The sequence below is a fragment of the Ranitomeya imitator genome, chromosome 7 (genome assembly GCF_032444005.1).
Source record: "Ranitomeya imitator isolate aRanImi1 chromosome 7, aRanImi1.pri, whole genome shotgun sequence".
In the NCBI taxonomy this organism is placed as follows: Eukaryota; Metazoa; Chordata; class Amphibia; order Anura; family Dendrobatidae; genus Ranitomeya; species Ranitomeya imitator.
In genome coordinates this window covers 10,850,478-10,874,508 of record NC_091288.1, presented here as the reverse complement: position 1 = coordinate 10,874,508, position 24,031 = coordinate 10,850,478, and the positions used below count along the sequence as shown (strand labels likewise).

The window sequence follows — 24,031 nt, the reverse complement described above, 5'->3', positions numbered from 1 at the left end:
GAAATGATAGACGATGGAGGCGCTCATGTGTCCGCACAAATCAGTTGGATTCAAGTACCGTAACTTTAAGGATTTCTCTAGATGGCCTAAGAGTTCACATAAAGAATTGTCTAAGTTCACACTGGGCGTTTTTTTTAATGCTAATTTTCAGCTGCGTTTTACAGTCCCGGCGAAGCCCTATGAGATTTCAGAAATCTGCACACAGCTTGGTATTTGTTGTCACCAGTATTTTGTGCTTAGCTTGGTTTTTAGGACAAGGTCACTTCTTTGAGCTTTTTTTTTCAGCACTTCTCACCCATTGACTTGAATAGGTAGTGAAAAAATGCATCAAAACGCAGGAATAATTTTTTGCAGCGTTTTTTGTGCCAAAACCTCATTCTTTACCAGCATGCACAAGAGACTAATCTAGCATGCCAAAACCGGCGCAAAAAAAATCGCAAGAGAAACCAAGAAAAACATGATTTTTATTTTCTGCAGCTTCTTTCTTGCCAAGAGATCGGGTTTTTCTGTTTAAAAAAAAAAAAGAAAACCGCTAAACGCCTAGTGTGAACTTAGCCTTAGCTATAAATTCTGATAGTAAACTTACCACGGACCCAATATCATATCAACACGCATTAGGCCAGGAATCAACATCTGGTGGATGGAAACAAGTGTTCCATACATATAAAGCAAGAAGAAAAATCATGAACTTATATCAAATGCCCAGCACCTTGGAATTAATGAGGCTTTAAAAATATAAATAATTCATATTTTACAGTTTTTAGAAAGTTTCAGAACTTAATTATTAAAATGAAACCATTTATGAAGTAGTTAAAAGAATCCGTAAGTCGGAGACCTGGATAGTGACCGCGTATAAATCCCTCTAACCTCCGGGCCTGCACTTCTGTATTCAGGTTGTATGTGCCCTTTAAGAATCCTGTTTGGGACTGTTAATGGATTGCTTTTTAAAGGGATAGTACACTCAGAGTCCGTTATCAGTTAGGCCTCTTTCACACTTCAGTTATTTGGCGTCAGTCTAAAACCGCCATTTTCCTCAAATAACGGATCCGTCATTTTTTTTTACGGATCCGTTATTTTCCCATAGACTTGCATTAGTGACGGATTGTGACGGATGGTCGTCCGTTCCATCCGCCATGCGACGGATCCGTCGACATTTGGCGGACGTTTTCTGAAAATAGACGGACATTGGAACGTTTTTTGTCAACGCCGAAATGGCGGATCGCGACGGATCCGTCGCGTCCGCCATTCCATAGAATGGGCGCCTATGGGCGACGGATCCGCCGCAACCGTTTTTTCGGCGGATCCGTCGCCCCAATCCGTTTTTTCAATTGCGCATGCTCCAAAAAGTAGATACTTCTCCCAGACAACCCCCAAGTAACGGATCCGTCAAAAAAACGGATCCGTTAGAACCGTTTTCGCAACAATTGTGACGGATCCGTCAATCCGTCACTATGTCGGTAGTGACTGACGCCAAAAGACTGAAGTGTGAAAGAGGCCTTACAGACAAGCTACTGTTTTTTGTTATCAGCCATTCCTGGCTGTGGAGGTGCTGGAGGAGGATGTGGCTGCATGTATCATCTGCTCAGGAATTGATACATATTTGTATTCTATTAAAGTTTACATGTTGTTGGAAAGTAATGTTATACTATTCGGCGTAGCTCAGCGGTCTGTATCTGGAGGGCTGCCCCGGTGAGATAAGCGTGTCATTTTTTATGAGAGTAATTCTGTTTCTCTCCTGCAGGGGGAGCTGCTGAGTCCATGTCGTTGTGATGGGTCGGTGCGTTGCACACACCAGCCCTGCCTGGTCAAGTGGATAAGTGAGCGGGGGTCCTGGAGTTGTGAGCTGTGTTATTACAAGTACCACGTCATTGCCATAAGTACAAAGAACCCTCTTCAGGTAAAGGTAGGTGATCCCCGGCCGGGCGCGCTGATGACCCCACTCCTTAGTTCAGGTCTTAGCCACTCCTGTTAGGAGTTTTACACATTATTATTATTTATTTACCTTTATTTAATTGTATTATTTTTTCTTGTTGGTGTTAGAACGTTTGTTTTTCTTCGTTTTATATGCTGTGATTTCCACAAAGTTCTAGCAAAGTTTAATAAAACTGCTTTTACACGTTTCAAAGGGAATCCTAATGTAGGTGCAGAGACCCTGATTCCAGCGATGTATCACTGGGCTGGCTTGCTGTAGTTTTGATAAGATCACTGTTTTACCAGCAGGAGATTATCAGTAGAGGACTAGTAACCCTGCTCCCATATTCATGAGCTCTGCACAATCCCGCCACCACCACTGCTTGGCAGCTTTCTGCCTATGCACAGTATACTCAGGTCCAGGGCTCATCGGTCAGAGAGCCGGTAGGTCTGCAGCAGAGAAAACAGGGATTTTATCAAACTGCAGAAATCCGTCTGTCAAAGGAAAACAAATCGCTGCATGCCCGAGTTTGATCCAATATTCAGATCGCACAGAGCATTAGTGCTGCATTTCCCTAATTTTTTTTCATGTAAATTCACCTTTTAAAATGTGTATCGTTTTTAGGTCCAAACTCCGTGGGGGATTAGTGTCCTAATATATTTTTATAGTAATTGGAGATCAGTCTTTACAGCTCCAAATTCCCTGAATAGACGCAGGGTAAACGACAACATGTTCACTCCCTACAGCCACCAGCAGGGGGAGCCTAGGAAAATAATAGTAACACAGTATGCAGTGAGCTCCTCAGCTCCCCCTTGTGGTGACCGCAGGCAGACACAATTTTATCATTAGATCTGTGCAGGGGGTTTGGAGCTCTATCTGGAAAACAAAACTAAATATATCAACATATTCTAAAAATATATATATATTGTAAAAAAAAATGCCAATCAACACTTAGATACTTAATTTAAAAATATGATTTAGACATATTTCACACATTGGACATCCCTGTGTGAACGTGAGCGTAGAGCTGGAAGCAGCAGTGCACGGTTCCTACAGATGGGAAGGATTTTGTCTTGTTTTCAGCCGTGTCTCTCTCTTATTTCCAGTGGCAAGCCATCTCGCTGACGGTCATTGAGAAGGTGCAGATTGCAGCTGCCATCTTGGGCTCCCTCTTCCTCATTGCCAGCATCTCGTGGCTCATCTGGTCAACATTCAGCCCCTCAGCCAAATGGCAGCGTCAGGACCTGCTCTTCCAGATCTGCTATGGGATGTACGGCTTCATGGACATCGTGTGTATAGGTGAGAAGACCCCGGCGCTATGCAGAGATACATTCATCACTTTGTGGGAGGGAGGGGGGGCAAGTTTACTTTTTTTTTGTCTTTTGGGATTTATTGTCCTTTGACACAATTTTTTTTTGCGCAAAATCAAAAAATTATATTTTATTTAAAAAATGTAATATTTTACTGACTTTTTTTTTTAGCTCAAAAGTGGCATGTTTCCATTAAAATGTTCCGAAATTTGTGCAAAAAATTCAGGAATATATAAAATCACCGTAGTCAGGATCAGAGAACATTTTGCCCCAAAATTTAGTGACTTTTTCAAAAGTCGCAATTGATGAATCTGACAAAAATATCTGAAAACCGTAAAACCTGCTCACAATGACAAACATAAAAAGCAAACAAAAAACATACACAAAAAAAGTCACAAATGTATGAATGGATTAAAGAAATTGCCCTGCCTGCAGTCTGCACCTAAAACAAGGGCTGATGGATTGAGCGAAATCTGCTGTACGCACACGGCGAGACATGGCTACTTTGCCACCGAAACAGCGCCACCCCTGACCACAGGTTGTGTCTGGTATTTCATCTCCATAGAAGTGAATGGGGATGAACTGCAATACCGCATACAACCTGTGTACTGGTGAGGCGCTGTTTCTGTAGAGACAGAGCCATGTTTTTTAATCCTGATTAACCCTTCCCGAGTCTCCCTGAAGGTCCGAGCGGCTCCTATTAAAAAGAGCAAATCTTTCAGGTCTGCGGAAACCTTCCAGAAATCAGCGACTTGTGGAGGCAGGGTCAGATGTATTGGGAGAAGGGAAGACTGGGTGTGGAGGAGGTGGAGATTGGACCCGGAGGGGCACCGCTCATATAAGGGGCACCAATGGGGCCAAACATTTCCAGCACTGCCCAACCACCTGACCACTTAGTATTAAAGGGAATGTCCTGGATTAAAAGAATGTGTCTGTTTTCTTCTAGAAATAGCGCCACCTTTGCTAATGGCTGGCTGTGGTACTGCAGCCTATGTATGCGCAGGGAGAAAATAGCCATGTTTCTCTAATCTCATACCGCCTCTTTAATAACATTGTATTGTGGCACCCGTCTTCTGAAGACCATGCTTCTCGTGTGAATCAGGCCAGTGGGGACACGGACTCCTTCTAATTGTTTGTCCCATTGTTTGGCACTAGAGATCCGTAGGTCTCAGGGCCTGGTCACATGGCTGGTGCGGAGCAGCTGGGATGAGCGGCCGCTTCGCTCCGTCAAGATGCTTTCGCTGTAATTATCTGTGGGTTGTTGTGTCGCTGCCATTAGTCGTTACAGTTGCCACGCTACGATGGTTCCTGGTATCTCGGTGTCTAGACAGAGCGCAGCGCCGCTGCCAGGACACAGGGGATCAGTGGTTTCTTAATAATCAGAGCAAGTGTGTCGGTAAACATGGTGGTCCTAGCGCTACCCTGAAAGGAGAACAGAGGGGACGCTGCGACCGAGACCCCACAAAACAGAATATGCAGCCTGGAAAGTGTCGAGCTGCTCGTCAGACATTGCGGCAGCTGGAAGTGTCGGGCACTGTTTTGTATGAAGCAGGTTGGCGCCACATATAAAGGCTGAACGCCAGCGGAGATTTGCCACCTCGTCACGAAGTCTGGGAGAATTCCGCTATTCTCCAGAAGTCTTCTGGACCTTCCGAGCGCACTGGCTCTTATCACCATAAAATACCGCCACATTGATGGCTAGTGACACCACTGACCTCGGGGGTTGGGGTAACTGGAGATCATCTCATACTGGGGGCTCGGTCACTTAGGGCAGCTTCGGTGGGCAATTGTGTGGGCACATTACAGCATTGCCATGCAGGTACTGGGGTCACTAATGCAGCCCCAGGTCTTTAATCTATCATATATAATGGGGGCGTAAAGGAAGCACTGCCAGGAGCAGCTCCAGCCCCTATACTGCTACAGACAAATCGAGGTCCCAATAAACTGAATCCAACATGAACCCCGTCTCCGATGTATTGTGGTGGGCATTCGCCTCCCTGTGCCCCCCCTAAGACTTGTTAGTTGGGGCAGCTAGTGCTGCTCTTTCAGCTCTGGACCTGCCTCCATAGTGTCCGCCGATGTTATGGCTCCGTTTTGCTCTTCCTTCAGCTCTGGCCCCATCCATGGCTTGAAACGCGTCATCCTTGTACCCTCCTGCACCGTTTGCGTCGTACATCTCCTTTTCCGCCAGACAAGCATTTGTACAGCGGAGAAGTCCTGATTCGTCATCGCACGCCCGGGGCCATAATAATAATCCTCTATCCAAAATGAGCAGCGACTACTGAGCAGCGTTGTTCTCGCCGCCGCTCAGAGGCTGCCGCAGCCAGTTAATGTCTTCACTAGTAAATGAGACAAAAGCGCCATAAAAATCCCCACAAATCTTGTGAATTTGATGTTTTTTTTCACGTCATCCCATCTGCGTGAGGAAGAGACAGCAGGAAGTGCAGCCATTACTCATCAGGATGATGCCCCCATTGGATTGTGCGGACGCCGCCTTTCAGGTTGTCATCTGAATCATATATTTGTTTTCTGCCAGGGGGGCTGCAATCGTTTTCTCTCATCCCAGTGACAAGCAAAGGAGCAAATCAACGAGCTCATCCGGCCAATCAGGCGCTGACGCGGTTTAGGATTTACTTTTTTAGGGTTTTACAGCAGCAGAATTAATGGGTGTAACCGCGCTCACATTATCCCAGCCGGTGTTACCATTGACTGACGGAGCCAAAGTTGTAACGTTTACTGCCGGCTGGTGTAGGAGCACGCTCACATTATCCCAGCCGGTGTTACCATTGACTGACGGAGCCAAGGTTGTATCGTTTACTGCCAGCTGGTGCAGGAGCGCACTCACATTACCCCAGCCGGTGTTACCAATGACTGACAGAGCCAAGGTTGTAACGTTTACTGCCGGCTGGTGCAGGAGCGCGCTCACATTACATCAGCCAGCGTTACCAATGACTGACAGAGCCAAGGATGTAATGTTTACTGCCGGCTGGTGCAGGAGCGCGCTCACATTACACCAGCCAGCGTTACCAATGACTGACGGAGCCAAGGTTGTAACGTTTACTGCTGGCTGGTGCAGGAGCGCGCTCACATTACACCAGCAAGCGTTACCAATGACTGACGGAGCCAAGGTTGTAACGTTTACTGCCGGCTGGTGCAGGAGCGCGCTCACATTACACCAGCCAGCGTTACCAATGACTGACGGAGCCAAGGTTGTAACGTTTACTGCCGGCTGGTGCAGGAGCGCGCTCACATTACACCAGCCAGCGTTACCAATGACTGACAGAGCCAAGGTTGTAACGTTTACTGCCGGCTGGTGTAGGAGCGCGCTCACATTACACTAGCCAGTGTTACCAATGACTGACGGAGCCAAGGATGTAACGTTTACTGCCGGCTGGTGCAGGAGCGCGCTCACATTACACCAGCCGGCGTTACCAATGACTGACGGAGCCAAGGTTGTAACGTTTACTGCCGGCTGGTGCAGGAGCGCGCTCACATTACACCAGCCGGCGTTACCAATGACTGACGGACCCAAGGTTGTAATGTTTACTGCCGGCTGGTGCAGGAGCGCGCTCACATTACACCATCCGGCGTTACCACCAACTGACGGAGCCAAGGATGTAATGTTTACTGCCGGCTGGTGAAGGAGCGCACTCACATTACACCAGCCAGCGTTACCAATGACTGACGGAGCCAAAGTTGTAACGTTTACTGCCGGCTGGTGCAGGAGCGCGCTCATATTACACTAGCCAGTGTTACCAATGACTGACGGAGCCAAGGATGTAACGTTTACTGCCGGCTGGTGCAAGAGCGCGCTCACATTACACCAGCCGGCGTTACCAATGACTGACGGACCCAAGGTTGTAATGTTTACTGCCGGCTGGTGCAGGAGCACGCTCACATTACACCAGCCGGCGTTACCACCAACTGACGGAGCCAAGGATGTAATGTTTACTGCCGGCTGGTGCAGGAGCGCACTCACATTACACCAGCCAGCGTTACCAATGACTGACGGAGCCAAGGTTGTAACGTTTACTGCCGGCTGGTGCAGGAGCGCGCTCACATTACACTAGCCAGTGTTACCAATGACTGACGGAGCCAAGGATGTAACGTTTACTGCCGGCTGGTGCAGGAGCGCGCTCACATTACACCAGCCGGCGTTACCACCAACTGACGGAGCCAAGGATGTAATGTTTACTGCCGGCTGGTGAAGGAGCGCACTCACATTACACCAGCCAGCGTTACCAATGACTGACGGAGCCAAGGTTGTAACGTTTACTGCCGGCTGGTGCAGGAGCGCGCTCACATTACACTAGCCAGTGTTACCAATGACTGACGGAGCCAAGGATGTAACGTTTACTGCCGGCTGGTGCAGGAGCGCGCTCGCATTGCACCAGCTGGCGTTACCAATGACTGACGGAGCCAAGGTTGTAACGTTTACTGCCGGCTGGTGCAGGAGCGCGCTCACATTACACTAGCCAGCGTTACCAATGACTGACGGAGCCAAGGTTGTAACGTTTACTGCCGGCTGGTGCAGGAGCGCGCTCACATTACCCCAGCCGGTGTTACCAATGACTGACAGAGCCAAGGTTGTAACGTTTATTGCCGGCTGATACAGTAGTGCGCTCATATTACACCAGCCGGCGTTACCAATGACTGACGGAGCCAAGGTTGTAACGTTTACTGTCGGCTGGTGCAGGAGCGCGCTCACATTACACCAGCCGGCGTTACCAATGACTGACGGACCCAAGGTTGTAAATTTTACTGCCGGCTGGTGCAGGAGCGCGCTGATGTAAAGTCGCCCGGCGCTGGCTCACGGTCATCTCTGCTATCTAGACTCGGCCGCATACCCACTGATCCAGTAAGATGGGTATGACAATATTATTTACTGGAATCTGTGCCCATCGAGCCAGGTATAGCAGCCCAGCAGACAGTATCACACAGGATAGGATTAGATACACAGCTCACCAGACAGTATCACACAGGAGAGGATTAGATACACGGCTCAGCAGACAGTATCACACGGTATAGGTGTGATGCTGTGATATGCTATGTGGATGTCATTTTTGTGTATATTTCTATTTTACTTATTTTCATGGTGTTCTCTTGTAGAAGGAGTTATTTGCTAATTGATAAATGGCTGTTGCTGCTATCTGATATCAGCCCCTACAGTATTGTTTGCTAATATGCTCATGACATGTTGACCTAGCTTGTTGAAACAATGAGCCCCTGAGACCTTCCCCCTCCTGACCTGTGAATGAGGAGGGGGGCTTGTAAATATCAGGGAGGTGACACACAGTCCAGTGTGGAATGATGATGTGTTCACAGCATCTCAGAGAGAAAGAAGAGTATATGGACTATGCTATCCTCTGTCTGCTGGATTGTTGGACTTTTATCCTGTTACTGAACTGCATTCGTGTTCTGGAATATTTTATCCTTTGTGTGGTGGATTGTATATGGACCTTTCTTATTTTTGCCTAAATAAAGGTCTTGGGCTTGTTCACTCTTCTCTGTTGATTGTGTGATACCGGAGAAGGACCCCGTGACAATAGGATTAGATACATAGCCCAGCAGACAGTATCACACAGGATAGCATTAGATACATAGCCCAACAGACAGTATCACACAAGAGAGGATTAGATATGCAGCTCAGCAGTCAACATCACACAGAAAAGCATTAGATACACAGCTCAGCAGATAGTATCACTCAGGAGAGGATTAAGGTACCTTCACACATAACGATATTGTTAACGATATCGTTGCTATTTGTGACGTAGCAACGATATCGTTAATGAAATCGTTCTGTGTGACAGCGACCAACGATCAGGCCCCTGCTGGGAGATCGTTGGTCGCTGAATAAAGTCCAGAACTTTATTTCGTCGCTGGACTCCTGCTGACATCGCTGGATCGGCGTGTGTGACACCGATCCAGCGATGTCTTCACTGGTAACCAGGGTAAACATCGGGTAACTAAGCGCAGGGCCGCGCTTAGTAACCCGATGTTTACCCTGGTTACCATGCTAAAAGTAAAAAAAAACAAACAGTACATACTTACCTACCGCTGTCTGTCCTCCAGCGCTGTGCTCTGCACTCCTCCTGTACTGGCTGTGAGCCGGAAAGCTGAGCGGTGACGTCACAGCTCTGCTTTCCGGCTCACAGACAGTACAGGAGGAGAGCAGAGAAGCAGAGCGCAGCGCTGGAGGACAGACGGCTGTAGGTAAGTATCTAGTGTTTGTTTTTTTTTACTTTTAGCATGGTAACCAGGGTAAACATCGGGTTACTAAGCGCAGCCCTGCGCTTAGTTACCCGATGTTTACCCTGGTTACCGGCATCGTTGGTCGCTGGAGAGCGGTCTGTGTGACAGCTCTCCAGCGACCAAACAGCGACGCTGCAGCGATTCGGATCGTTGTCGGTATCGCTGCATCGCTTAATGTGAAGGGGCCTTTAGCTACACAGCTCAGCAGTCAGTATCACACAGGATAGTATTAGATGAACGTCTCAGGCTCAGCAGACAGTATCACACAGGATAGGATTAGATACACAGCTCAGCAGTCAGTATCACACAGGAGAGGATTAGATACATAGCCCAGCAGACAGTATCACACATGGTACTATTAGATACACGGCTCAGCAGACAGTATCACACAGGATAGGATTAGATACACAGCTCAGCAGACAGTATCACACAGGATAGGATTAGATACACAGCTCAGCAGACAGTATCACACAAGATAGGATTAGATACACAGCTCAGCAGACAGTATCACACAGGATAGAATTAGATACACTGCTCAGCAGACAGTATCACACAGGATAGGATTAGATACACGGCTCAGCAGACAGTATCACACAGGAGAGGATTAGATACACGGCCCAGCAGACGGTATCACACATGAGGATTAGATACACAGCTCAGCAGACAGTATCACACAGGAGAGGATTAGATACACAGCCCAGCAGACAGGTTCACACATGAGAGGATTAGATACACAGCTCAGCAGACAGTATCACACAGGATAGGATTAGATACACAGCTCAGCAGACAGTATTACACAGGATAGGATTAGATACACAGCTCAGCAGACAGTATCAGACAGGACAGGATTACGGTAGATACACAGCCCAGCAGACAGTATGACACATGAGAGGATTAGATACACAGCTCAGCAGACAGTATTACACAGGATAGGATTAGATACACAGCTCATCAGGCAGTATCACACAGGAGACGATTAGATACACAGCTCAGCAGGCATTATCACACAGGAGAGGATTAGATACACAGCCCAGCAGACAGTATCACACAGATAGGATTAGATACACAGCCCAGCAGACATTATCACACATGAGAGGATTAGATACACAGCCCAGCAGATAGTATCACACATGAGAGGATTAGATACACAGCTCAGCAGACAGTATCACACATGAGAGGATTAGATACACAGCCAAGCAGACAGTATCACACAGATAGGATTAGATACACAGCCCAGCAGACAGTATCACACAGGATAGGATTAGATACACAGCCCAGCAGACAGTATCACACAGATAGGATTAGATACACAGCTCAGCCATCAGTATCACACAGGATAGGAATAGATGCACGGCCCAGCAGACAGTATCACACAGGATAGGATTAGATACACAGCCCAGCAGACAGTATCACACAGGATTAGATACACAGCTCAGCAGACAGTATCACACAGGATGGGATTAGATACACAGCTCAGCAGACAGTATCACACAGGATAGGATTAGATACACAGCCCAGCAGACAGTATCACACAGATAGGATTAGATACACAGCTCAGCCATCAGTATCACACAGGATAGGAATAGATGCACGGCCCAGCAGACAGTATCACACAGGATAGGATTAGATACACAGCCCAGCAGACAGTATCACACAGGATTAGATACACAGCCCAGCAGACAGTATCACACAGGACAGGATTAGATACATAGCCCAGCAGACAGTATCACACATGAGAGGATTAGATACCTTATCAGACATGAGTGGGTTGGACACTCTCCCCATAGAGATGATGTGTTGCATGTTGGGGGTTGTAGTGTCTAGTAAAGTTCTGATTTCTGGAGGTCTCCTTTGGCTGTAGATCGGATGCATCGCAGCGTCCGAGGTAACAATCTGAGATACCACACGCTGCAGCAGATTTGCAGAATTTCTTCTTTCTATGTTCTGGAACGTTTTCTGCCGTTTCCTATACATCGGCGCTGATGTCCTGATGTGTCCCCGTGAGTCACCCGCACAATCCGCCTGATTACAGCGCAGCAGAGAACATCTCACCCGGTGACAGCCGTGCGCCTGCTGACAGCTCCGTACAGACCTCCGAGAGCGCCAGGACCGATGACAGACGATGAATGAAGCCTAACCTGTGCAGACTGAGAATTCTCCAACCCATCTCAGTTTTCACTACCTCTGCTTGCTGTCAGTGAATGGGAGCATTCTCCTTTACATACGATGGCTACAAGCCCATCTCAGTCTAATATACTGAGCAAAGCTGAGGATTTGTCACAATTCCATTCAGTCTTGACTGCAGCTGACACAGTGTCGGTGCAGGTGAAATGTGTCAGTTACGATGTGATACAATTGTACCAAATTCTCAGCTGCTAGAAGTATTAAAGGTTTATTTACAGATATAGCACAGTAAATGAGAACTTACGGTTCCCTAAGCCCAACAGAACTTTATTTCTTGTACCCTTTTCATCTCTATTGTCCCCATGGTGGATCCAACTTCGCAGCACTAAGTGGGCGGTGCTATTCTTTTCTACTAAAACTACATTTCCCAGCAGCACTTGCTTCTCCTCAGTGCTGCAGGTCCCTCCCCCCTCCAGACTAGACCCACAGCTCTTAGTTATCATCCACCTAATCTAAGTATATAAGTCACCTTATGCCTCTTGTACTCTCTGCACTGGACTCTGACAGACCGATTTTATCTGCTGTATCTACATCAGTGTTATGGCAGAGTGATTAATAGCCACAACAGAGTTGGTCATAACTAGGCAGCGCAGAGCTAAGCTGTGTTTGATGCCTGCTGCTGACAGATCTATGAAGAGAAACTGCAAATCCTTCTCTGATGATGCATGTGGAGAAGATAATCATTTGTCATATGCATCAATAGAGTGTATATAATAGATAGATATAATAGAGTATATAATTATATACAGGAGATACCAACTGTACATGTATAATTATATACAGGAGATACCCAGGTTATAGCAGCTGTACATATATAATTATATACAGGAGATAACCAGGTTATAGCAGCTGTACATATATAATTATATACAGGAGATGCCCAGGTTATACCAACTGTACATATATAATTATATACAGGAGATACCAAGGTTATACCAACTGTACATATATAATTATATACAAGAGATACCCAGGTTATACCAGCTGTACATATATAATTATATACAGGAGATGCCCAGGTTATACCGGCTGTACATATATAATTATATACAGGAGATGCCCAGGTTATACCAGCTGTACATGTATAATTATATACAGGAGATACCCAGGTTATACCAGCTGTACATATATAATTATATACAGGAGATGCCCAGGTTATACCAGCTGTACATATATAATTATATACAGGAGATGCCCAGGTTATACCAGCTGTACATGTATAATTATATACAGGAGATACCCAGGTTATACCAGCTGTACATATATAATTATATACAGGAGATGCCCAGGTTATATCGGCTGTACATATATAATTATAGACAGGAGATGTCCAGGTTATACCAGCTGTACATACCGTATATAATTATACACAGGAGATACCCAGGTTATACCAGCTGTACATGTATAATTATATACAGGAGATACCCAGGTTATACCAGCTGTACATATATAATTATCTACAGGAGATGCCCAGGTTATATCGGCTGTACATATATAATTATCTACAGGAGATGCCCAGGTTATATCGGCTGTACATATATAATTATAGACAGGAGATGTCCAGGTTATACCAGCTGTACATGTATAATTATATACAGGAGATACCCAGGTTATACCAGCTGTACATATATAATTATCTACAGGAGATGCCCAGGTTATATCGGCTGTACATATATAATTATAGACAGGAGATGTCCAGGTTATACCAGCTGTACATGTATAATTATATACAGGAGATGCCCAGGTTATACCAGCTGTACATATATAATTATATACAGGAGATGCCCAGGTTATACCAGCTGTACATATATAATTATATACAGGAGATAACCAGGTTATACCAGCTGTACATATATAATTATATACTGGAGATGCCCAGGTTATACCAGCTGTACATATTTCTTGTTACATGTGATGGATCTTTATGTATCCCCTCTCCTTTGTATGGGGCTATAAAGCAGAGAATGACTGTGATTTGATCTTTCCATCCTCTGCTCTAATTACATTTGCCTCCTGCCAGCCATGAAACCATCACATCTCTGCCCAAAACATCTGAACGCTCCGCTCACTTGTATCCAAATCAATGCCATTCTCATGCAGAGCAGGCGCTCTCTGCGCAGAGAATAACCCAGCAAGCTCCAAGACATTCTGCGGGATCAAATCCTGACCTGCTGCTCTACTGCACAGAGCGAGGGCAGAATGCCAGAGAGCAACATACAAGTCACCGAAGTCTTACAATGGAGCCCCCTCCTGCCTGGACTTCAGAGCTGAAGATCATTCTCCAGCTGCTCAGCAGCCGAGTCCTGTGCCGAACTCAAGTGATGCGACTCGAGCTGCCGACACGACAGATGTTGATGGCTCAATAGTGGAAGGACGTATTAGGAGACAAGTCAGGTGCATCTGAATGAGGCTATGCAAGTGACTGTCAGGAAGTTGTTTCTAGATTCTTGCTGAGTTACATCCTATATTATACTCCAGAGCTGCACTCACTATTCTGCTGGTGCAGTCACTGTGTACATACATTACATTACTGACCCTGAGTTACATCCTGTATTATACTCCAGTGCTGCACTCACTATTCTGCTGGTGCAGTCACTGTGTACATACATTACATTACTGATCCTGAGTTACATCCTTTATTATACCCCAGAGCTGCACTCACTATTCTCCTGGTGCAGTCACTGTGTACATATATTACATTACTGATCCTGAGTTACATCCTGTATTATACCCCAGAGCTGCACTCACTATTCTGCTGGTGCAGTCACTGTGTACATACATTACATTACTATTCCTGAGTTATCTCCTGTATTATACCCCAGAGCAGCACTCACTATTCTGCTGGTGCAGTCACTGTGTACATACATTACATTACTGATCCTGAGTTACCTCCTGTATTATACCCCAAAGCTGCACTCACTATTCTGCTGGTGCGGTCACTGTGTACATACATTACATTACTGATCCTGAGATACATCCTGCATTAAACTCCAGAGCTGCACTCACTATTCTGCTGGTGCAGTCACTGTGTACATACATTACATTACTGACCCTGAGTTACATCCTGCATTAAACTCCAGAGCTGCACTCACTGTTCTGCTGGTGCAGTCACTGTGTACAAACATTACATTACTGATCCTGAGTTACCTCCTGTATTATACCCCAGAGCTGCACTCACTTTTCTGCTGGTGCAGTCACTGTGTACATACATTACATTACTGATCCTGAGTTACATCCTGTATTATACCCCAGAGCTGCACTCACTATTCTGCTGGTGCAGTCACTGTGTACATACATTACATTACTGATCCTGAGTTACATCCTGTATTATACTCCAGAGCTGCACTCACTATTCTGCTGGTGCAGTCACTTTGTACATACATTACGTTACATTACATTACTGATCCTGAGTTACATCCTGTATTATACTCCAGAGCTCCACTCACTTTTCTGCTGGTGCAGTCACTGTGTACATACATTACATTACTGATCCTGAGTTACATCCTGTATTATACCCCAGAGCTGCACTCACTATTCTGCTGGTGCAGTCACTGTGTACATACATTACATTACTGATCCTGAGTTACATCCTGTATTATACCCCAGAGCTGCACTCACTATTCTGCTGGTGCAGTCACTGTCTACATACATTACATTACTGTTCCCAAGTTACCTCCTGTATTATACCCCAGAGCTGCACTTACTATTCTGCTGGTGCAGTCACTGTGTACATACATTACATTACTAATCCTGAGTTACATCCTGTATTATACTCCAGAGCTGCACTCACTATTCTGCTGGTGCAGTCATTGTGTACATACATTACATTACTGATCCTGAGTTACCTCCTGTATTATACCCCAGAGCTGCACTCACTATTCTGCTGGTGCAGTCACTGTGTACATACATTACATTACTGATCCTGAGTTGCATCCTGTATTATACTCCAGAGCTGCACTCACTTTTCTGCTGGTGCAGTCACTGTGTACATACATTACATTACTGATCCTGAGTTACATCCTGTATTATACCCCAGAGCTGCACTCACTATTCTGCTGGTGCAGTCACTGTGTACATACATTACATTACTGATCCTGAGTTACATCCTGTATTATACTCCAGAGCTGCACTCACTATTCTGCTGGTGCAGTCACTGTGTACATACATTACATTACTGATCCTGAGTTACATCCTCTATTATACCCCAGAGCTGCACTCACTATTCTGCTGGTGCAGTCACTATGTACATACATTACATTACATTACTGATCCTGAGTTCCCTCCTATAACATTCTCCAGAGCTGCACTCACTATTCTGCTGGTGCAGTCACTGTGTACATACATTACATTACTGATCCTGAGTTACATCCTGTATTATACTCCAGAGCTGCACTCACTATTCTGCTGGTGCAGTCACTGTGTACATACATTACATTACTGATCCTGAGTTACATCCTGTATTATACCCCAGAGCTGCACTCACTATTCTGCCGGTGCAGTCACTGTGTACATACATTACATTACTGATCCTGAGTTACATCCTGTATTATACCCCAGAGCTGCACTCACTATTCTGCTGGTGTAGTCACTGTGTACATACAGTACATTACATTACTGATCCTGAGTTACATCCTGTATTATATTCCAGAGCTGCACTCACTATTCTGCTGGTGCAGTCACTGTGTACATACATTACATTACTGATCCTGAGTTACATCCTGTATTATACTCCAGAGCTGCACTCACTATTCTGCTGGTGCAGTCACTGTGTACATTCATTACATTACTGATCCCGAGTTACCTCCTGTATTATACTCCAGAGCTGCACTCACTATTCTGCTGGTGCAGTCACTGTGTACATACATTACATTACTGATCCCGAGTTACCTCCTGTATTATACTCCAGAGCTGCACTCACTATTCTGCTGGTGCAGTCACTGTATACATACATTACATTACTGATCCTGAGTTACATCCTGTATTATACCCCAGAGCTGCACTCACTATTCTGCTGGTGCAGTCACTGTGTACATACATTACATTACTGATCCTGAGTTACATCCTGTATTATACCCCAGAGCTGCACTCACTATTCTGCTGGTGCAGTCACTGTGTACATACATTACATTACTGATCCTGAGTTACATCCTGTATTATACCCCAGAGCTGCACTCACTATTCTGCTGGTGCAGTCACTGTCTACATACATTACATTACTGTTCCCGAGTTACCTCCTGTATTATACCCCAGAGCTGCACTTACTATTCTGCTGGTGCAGTCACTGTGTACATACATTACATTACTAATCCTGAGTTACATCCTGTATTATACTCCAGAGCTGCACTCACTATTCTGCTGGTGCAGTCATTGTGTACATACATTACATTACTGATCCTGAGTTACCTCCTGTATTATACCCCAGAGCTGCACTCACTATTCTGCTGGTGCAGTCACTGTGTACATACATTACATTACTGATCCTGAGTTGCATCCTGTATTATACTCCAGAGCTGCACTCACTTTTCTGCTGGTGCAGTCACTGTGTACATACATTACATTACTGATCCTGAGTTACATCCTGTATTATACCCCAGAGCTGCACTCACTATTCTGCTGGTGCAGTCACTGTGTACATACATTACATTACTGATCCTGAGTTACATCCTGTATTATACTCCAGAGCTGCACTCACTATTCTGCTGGTGCAGTCACTGTGTACATACATTACATTACTGATCCTGAGTTACATCCTCTATTATACCCCAGAGCTGCACTCACTATTCTGCTGGTGCAGTCACTGTGTACATACATTACATTACATTACTGATCCTGAGTTCCCTCCTATAACATTCTCCAGAGCTGCACTCACTATTCTGCTGGTGCAGTCACTGTGTACATACATTACATTACTGATCCTGAGTTACATCCTGTATTATACTCCAGAGCTGCACTCACTATTCTGCTGGTGCAGTCACTGTGTACATACATTACATTACTGATCCTGAGTTACATCCTGTATTATACCCCAGAGCTGCACTCACTATTCTGCCGGTGCAGTCACTGTGTACATACATTACATTACTGATCCTGAGTTACATCCTGTATTATACCCCAGAGCTGCACTCACTATTCTGCTGGTGTAGTCACTGTGTACATACAGTACATTACATTACTGATCCTGAGTTACATCCTGTATTATATTCCAGAGCTGCACTCACTATTCTGCTGGTGCAGTCACTGTGTACATACATTACATTACTGATCCTGAGTTACATCCTGTATTATACTCCAGAGCTGCACTCACTATTCTGCTGGTGCAGTCACTGTGTACATTCATTACATTACTGATCCCGAGTTACCTCCTGTATTATACTCCAGAGCTGCACTCACTATTCTGCTGGTGCAGTCACTGTGTACATACATTACATTACTGATCCCGAGTTACCTCCTGTATTATGCTCCAGAGCTGCACTCACTATTCTGCTGGTGCAGTCACTGTATACATACATTACATTACTGATCCTGAGTTACATCCTGTATTATACCCCAGAGCTGCACTCACTATTCTCCTGGTGCAGTCACTGTGTACATACATTACATTACTGATCCTGAGTTACATCCTGTATTATACTCCAGAGCTGCACTCACTATTCTGCTGGTGCAGTCACTGTGTACATACATTACATTACTGATCCTGAGTTACATCCTCTATTATACCCCAGAGCTGCACTCACTATTCTGTTGGTGCAGTCACTGTGTACATACATTACATTACTGATCCTGAGTTACATCCTCTATTATACTCCAGAGCTGCACTCACTATTCTGCTGGTGCAGTCACTGTGTACATACATTACATTACTGATCCTGAGTTACCTCCTGTATTATACCCCAGAGCTGCACTCACTATTCTGCTGGTGCAGTCACTGTGTACATACATTACATTACTGATCCTGAGTTACATCCTCTATTATACCCCAGAGCTGCACTCACTATTCTGCTGGTGCAGTCACTGTGTACATACATTACATTACTGATCCGGAGTTACATCCTGTATTATTCTCCAGAGCTGCGCTCACTATTCTGCTGGTGCAGTCACTGTGTACATACATTGCATTACTGATCCTGAGTTACATCCTGTATTATACTCCAGAGCTGCACTCACTATTCTGCTGGTGCAGTCACTGTGTACATACATTACATTAGTGATCCTGAGTTCCCTCATGTAACATTCTCCAGAGCTGCACTTACTATTCTGCTGGTGCAGTCACTGTGTACATACATTACATTAGTGATCCTGAGTTCCCTCATGTAACATTCTCCAGAGCTGCACTCACTATTCTGCTGGTGCAGTCACTGTGTACATACATTACATTACTGATCCTGAGTTACATCCTGTATTATACCCCAGAGCTGCACTCACTATTCTGCTGGTGCAGTCACTGTGTACATACATTACATTACTGATCCTGAGTTCCCTCCTGTAACATTCTCCAGAGCTGCACTCACATTCTTTTAGTTAATGCTTTGCTAATAAACCCCTTACAGATGCTGTTAGTCTTCACTGTAGAGAGCAGTTCAGTTTTCATATTTTGGACACTTTTTTATAAACTTCTGGTCCATTTATATATTTATGATGGATCCTGAAGGATTCCTAACAGTTGATTAGAATAGTAGTGAGTTTTCTTCTACCTCAGCTCCGCACCTTTCTATTCTTTATATAACGATGTTACATACTCTGCTCATCTTGTACTTATATTTTACTCTTGTCACAAACAGAGCTGTATTCTTAATTCTTTTGGATTTCTGTTCTCTTTCTGCATAGCATTGTGGCTGTCAGTGAGGCAGCGTGATCCTAGTTGACCTGTGAATACAGATGAACTGTAGAAACATTTTGTGCAGGAAGCAGCAGAATTTTGAGTGCAGCTCTGGAAATAGTTATTTCAAAAGGTGAAGTGTCTGCTCCATCTCATTTAATGAATGTTATTAAATTAGGAGGTTTCACACCACCGCGATGTGTAACGGTGACGGAACGCCACCGACAACACACAAATGACCCCAGATCGCTGTGTTTGCTGGTTGTTAGTGGGGTCAACGCTTATGAAACCTGTTTTAATTGCATTTCAGTATTTTGCCCAGAAAGCCAAAGTCTGGGATTTCTAGCAGGGGGGATACTGGTCAGAGGCCTCTGATGTATGTGGGTGGTATATAGTCTGCGTACATGGGAAGTGATTGGGTGGAGGTTACCGATTATTTGCCAATTGTCCTGATTCCTCCAAGATAATCTTGTGATCTGATCAACCAAAGGGGCTGGGCCTATTCTAGCTCCTCCCACATGGTTGTTTTTTGAGCATTGCTGATAGCTTTCTGGAAGGACATTAATCTATACCTTTGACATTCTCGGGCCGGACATATTGACGCTGGTTGTATGCGGCAGTGTAGAGTGTAAGCTCAGCAGAAGCTGGCGGATGTGTCCGTGCATCAGAGCTGCGACCTGATTCCTTCACTTTCTGTTATCTTCCCTCTCACCTGCTTCACTTCTCCAGCTCATATCTGTCACTCACATTCGTCGTTCCCAGCAACAGCGATTCTGAGGTTCTGATGACTTGTGGCTGGTGCTGACGGCCTAGAGCCACGTAGCCCTAATAGTTGGAGAGAGGTCATCAACGTCCGTCTCCATGAAAACCGCCGACATATAACTTCTCATATGGATCGGAACACACAGTACCGATACAATGTATCAGTGAAGGTTTGTAACAATTGTTAGTTAAAATAAGCCAACAATGTAAAAACATTCAATGAACCAGACTTACAAATATACAGTGCTTCTACTAAAGATGGATAAATGTACATGAGATGGATAAATATGGGATAAATGGATTGATTGGCTTTATACTCGGCGGTGCTGATTAGTATTTTGTAGTACACTATTGGAAGTAGTTTCTGCCTCAATATCTGGCTGATCTTTTCTCATCAGCGTAAGGCCTCACTCAGACATTTGTGTCGCACGCACGTGTTCTATCCATGTTTTATACGGATACAAAATGTACCTGCTACAGTCAATGGGGCTGCTTTGTCATTTATTTATTAATCCATTCATGAAAAATACTATTGGTAAAAACGGACTAAATACTGATGACGCCAGTACCATTTTGTTTTGTCCTAAAGCTGTTTTTTTTTTCTTTGTTTTTTAAATCAAATCATTTTTATTGCAAAACTCCAAATACACATTTTTCATCTGTTCAATAATATAAATGACATAATAATTCCATAGCATAAAACATAAACAAAGTAACTCAACTTCAATTCCCTAACTCACCCTAAACCCAAATCCAAACATCCCAGAGAGGACCATTTTCATTTTCAGAGCAGTTCTAAAATAACAGAGTATAAAATTCATAGAAGGGGGAGAAAAAGGAAAACAGGGGACTAACAATTAAAGGATCGCATCGTAAATATTCTATTTCTAATTAGTAGATTCGTGGGCAGCCTGGAGTATCCAATCAAGGACTCTTCATCTTTTCAAATTTGCGAATCGAGTTACGTTCATGATGACTCCTCTTTCCAATTGGATTATATTATTTATCTGTCATTGTAAATCTCCCTTAGATGGAGGTTCTGTGTCTAACCAATGACATGCAAGAAGTTTACGTGCTTTGAAATAAGATAAGAGCGATACCTATGAATAGGGGCAAGTCAGGATCCACTCATTCTTCAAATAATCCCAATATACATACGGTATATGGGTATCTGTTAACAATTTCACTCCATACACTCTTTCTATCAAGGAGATGACCTCATCCCAAAATGGGTCTATCTGTCTACATTTCCACATCATTGCATCAGATAAGCCTCATCAATCCCACACCTAGAGCATTTTGCATCATGGCGATATCCTATTTTGTGAAAAGATTGGAGGTTGTTTTACTCTGTGAATTAAATAAAGGTGAGAGCTTTTTGTGCAACACCGGGAGATAATTTGGGAACAGTTTCTAGAATCTCTCTCCATTGCTTGATCGATTAAAGGGCCTTCATCTGCCTCCCATATAGCTTTCACTGTCAGCGGGTGATCAACCAGTTGGGATGGCACTTCTGTATGGTAGAAATTAAAGCCATTGTATGACCTGTGGAAGCAATAGTATCTATTAGGGGATGATGTATGCTAAGATCCATCAGACGCGATTGAGCTGAGGGAGCAAGTCGGATTTATAGGTATTGGTAAAAAGTGTTACGCGATAAATTGAATTCCACTTAAAGCTGTCGTAAACTTTTAAGAACTGAATTTGCAAATAATTGGTCTATCGACAAGATCACGTTTTACTCCCAATCAGAAAAACCCTTTACCTTTGCTAGTTCACCCAAATTAGGAATATGCCATTGTGGTGTGTATTTGGTGAATCCCTTACTACCCATAAGTTTCTTTCCTCTATTCCACCCTTCATACACTAACGCCAATGTGAGAGTAAGAGGATTCCCTCCGGGAGAAATCCCAGACTCCAGAGACACAGAGGTGAGGCCCATTTCATATTCTGTAAAATAAGAGCTCCTGACTTGCCCATGACGTCTCTGCCTCCACATCCATGGAGGTGTTTGGATATGATAAAATACCGCCATGGATCAGGAATGGGCAGTCCACCCTCATCCTTATTATGTTGGAGAGTTTGTAGTTTTCTTTGAGCATGCTGTTTACACCATAGTAATTTCCTGAACATGGTTTGTACTTTACAAAATATACGGGGAGGAAGCCAACAAGGAGCGTTATGTAGCACATATAACAACTGTGGCATAAAGATCATCTTATAAGATTTCCTCTACCTATAATTGATAATGGGAGGTTGGACCATGCATTCACTTTAGTTACACATTTAGCTAACAAAGGGTCTGAGGAGGGATGTATTGGAAAAAACTTGTATGTGATTGTGGGGAGAGGAGATAAGAGGGGAGTAGAGAAGGAGATCTTGTGAGGATCGGAGGTTGCAGGTAGGTAAGCACCGGGAGACGAGGTCACAGATGTATGGAGGAGACAGGTTGTGGATGGCTTTGTACGTCATGGTTAGGGTTTTGTACTGGAGTCTCTGGGTAATGGGGAGCCAGTGAAGGGATTGACAGAGGGGAGAGGCCGGGGAATAGCGGGGGACAGGTGGATTAGTCGGGCAGCAGAGTTTAGAATAGATTGGAGGGGTGTGAGAGTGTTAGAGGGGAGGCCACAGAGCAGGAGGTTGCAGTAGTCAAGACTGGAGATGATGCACTAGTGGTTTTGCAGAGTTGTAGTTGAGGAATGTGCAGATTCGGCAAATATTTTTGTGTTGGAGGCGGCAGGAAGTGGAAAGGGCTTGGATGTGTGGTTTGAAGGAGAGGTTAGAGTCAAGTTTTACCCCGAGTCAGTGAGCTTGCAGGACTGGGGAGAATGAGCAACCATTGACTTTTTTGGACAGGTCTGTTTGGGGGGCTGAGTGAGGTAGGGGAAAGATGATGAATTCTGTTTTATCCATGTTAAGTTTTACAAATCTAGCAGAGAAGAAGGATGAAATAGTGGACAGACATTGAGGGATTCTAGTTAGTTGGGAAGTGATATCTGGTCCAGAGATGTAGATCTGTGTCTGGGACTCTATGCGCTGTCCGAGGCCGAAGGTGTAAATGGAGAAGAGCAGGGGCCCTAGGACTGAACCTTGGGGGACACCGATGGGGGGGCGAGATGAGGAGGTGGTGTGTGAGTGGGAGACGCTGAAGGTCCGGTCTGTTAGGTATGAGGAGATCTAAGATAGGGCCAAGTCTGTGATGCCAAGAGGTGAGAGGGTCTGTAGTAGTAGGGAATGGTCCAGTGTGTTGAAGTCAGGGGACAGGTCCAGGAGGAGGAGGAGGACAGAGTAGTGTCACTTGGCTTCGGCAGTTAATAGGTCATTGGTGACTTTAGTTAGAGCAGTATCAGTGGAGTGATGCTGTCGGAAGCCAGATTGTAAGAGGTCGAAGAAGGAGCAAGAAGAGAGATGGGAGGACAGTTTAAAATGGACTTGTTGTTCCAGTAGTTTTGAGGTATAGGGGAGAAGTGATATAGGGCGATAGCTACATACAGAGGATGGGTCAAGAGAGGGCATTTTGAGGATGGGTGTGATCGAGTCATGTTTGAAGCAAGAGGGGAAGACACCAGTTGTTAGTGATAGGTTGAAGAGATGGGTTAGGGTTGGGATGAAGACTGTGGTGAGGTTTGCAATGAGGTGGGATGGCATCGGGTCAAGTGCACAGGTGGTGAGATGCGATCTGGAGAGTAGAGAGGAAAGTTAATCTTTTGTAAGCTGGTTTTGGAGGAGGATGGCTGAGTAGTTATGAGAAGGGGCTGTGGGGACTTTAGGCAAAAACTTTATCAATTTTCTGCT

At 44.9% G+C, this 24,031-nt stretch overlaps 1 protein-coding gene across 1 annotated transcript in view; it reads left to right on the top strand.

Moving 5' to 3' along the window:
* MARCHF4 (membrane associated ring-CH-type finger 4) overlaps positions 1-24,031 on the top strand; it is a 102,144-nt gene that overhangs the window by 56,228 nt on the left and 21,885 nt on the right. The window contains exons 2-3 of the mRNA XM_069732684.1: positions 1,742-1,903; positions 3,019-3,211. Of these exons, the coding sequence (XP_069588785.1) occupies positions 1,742-1,903; positions 3,019-3,211 (355 nt within the window). The remainder of the gene's footprint in view (positions 1-1,741; positions 1,904-3,018; positions 3,212-24,031) is intronic.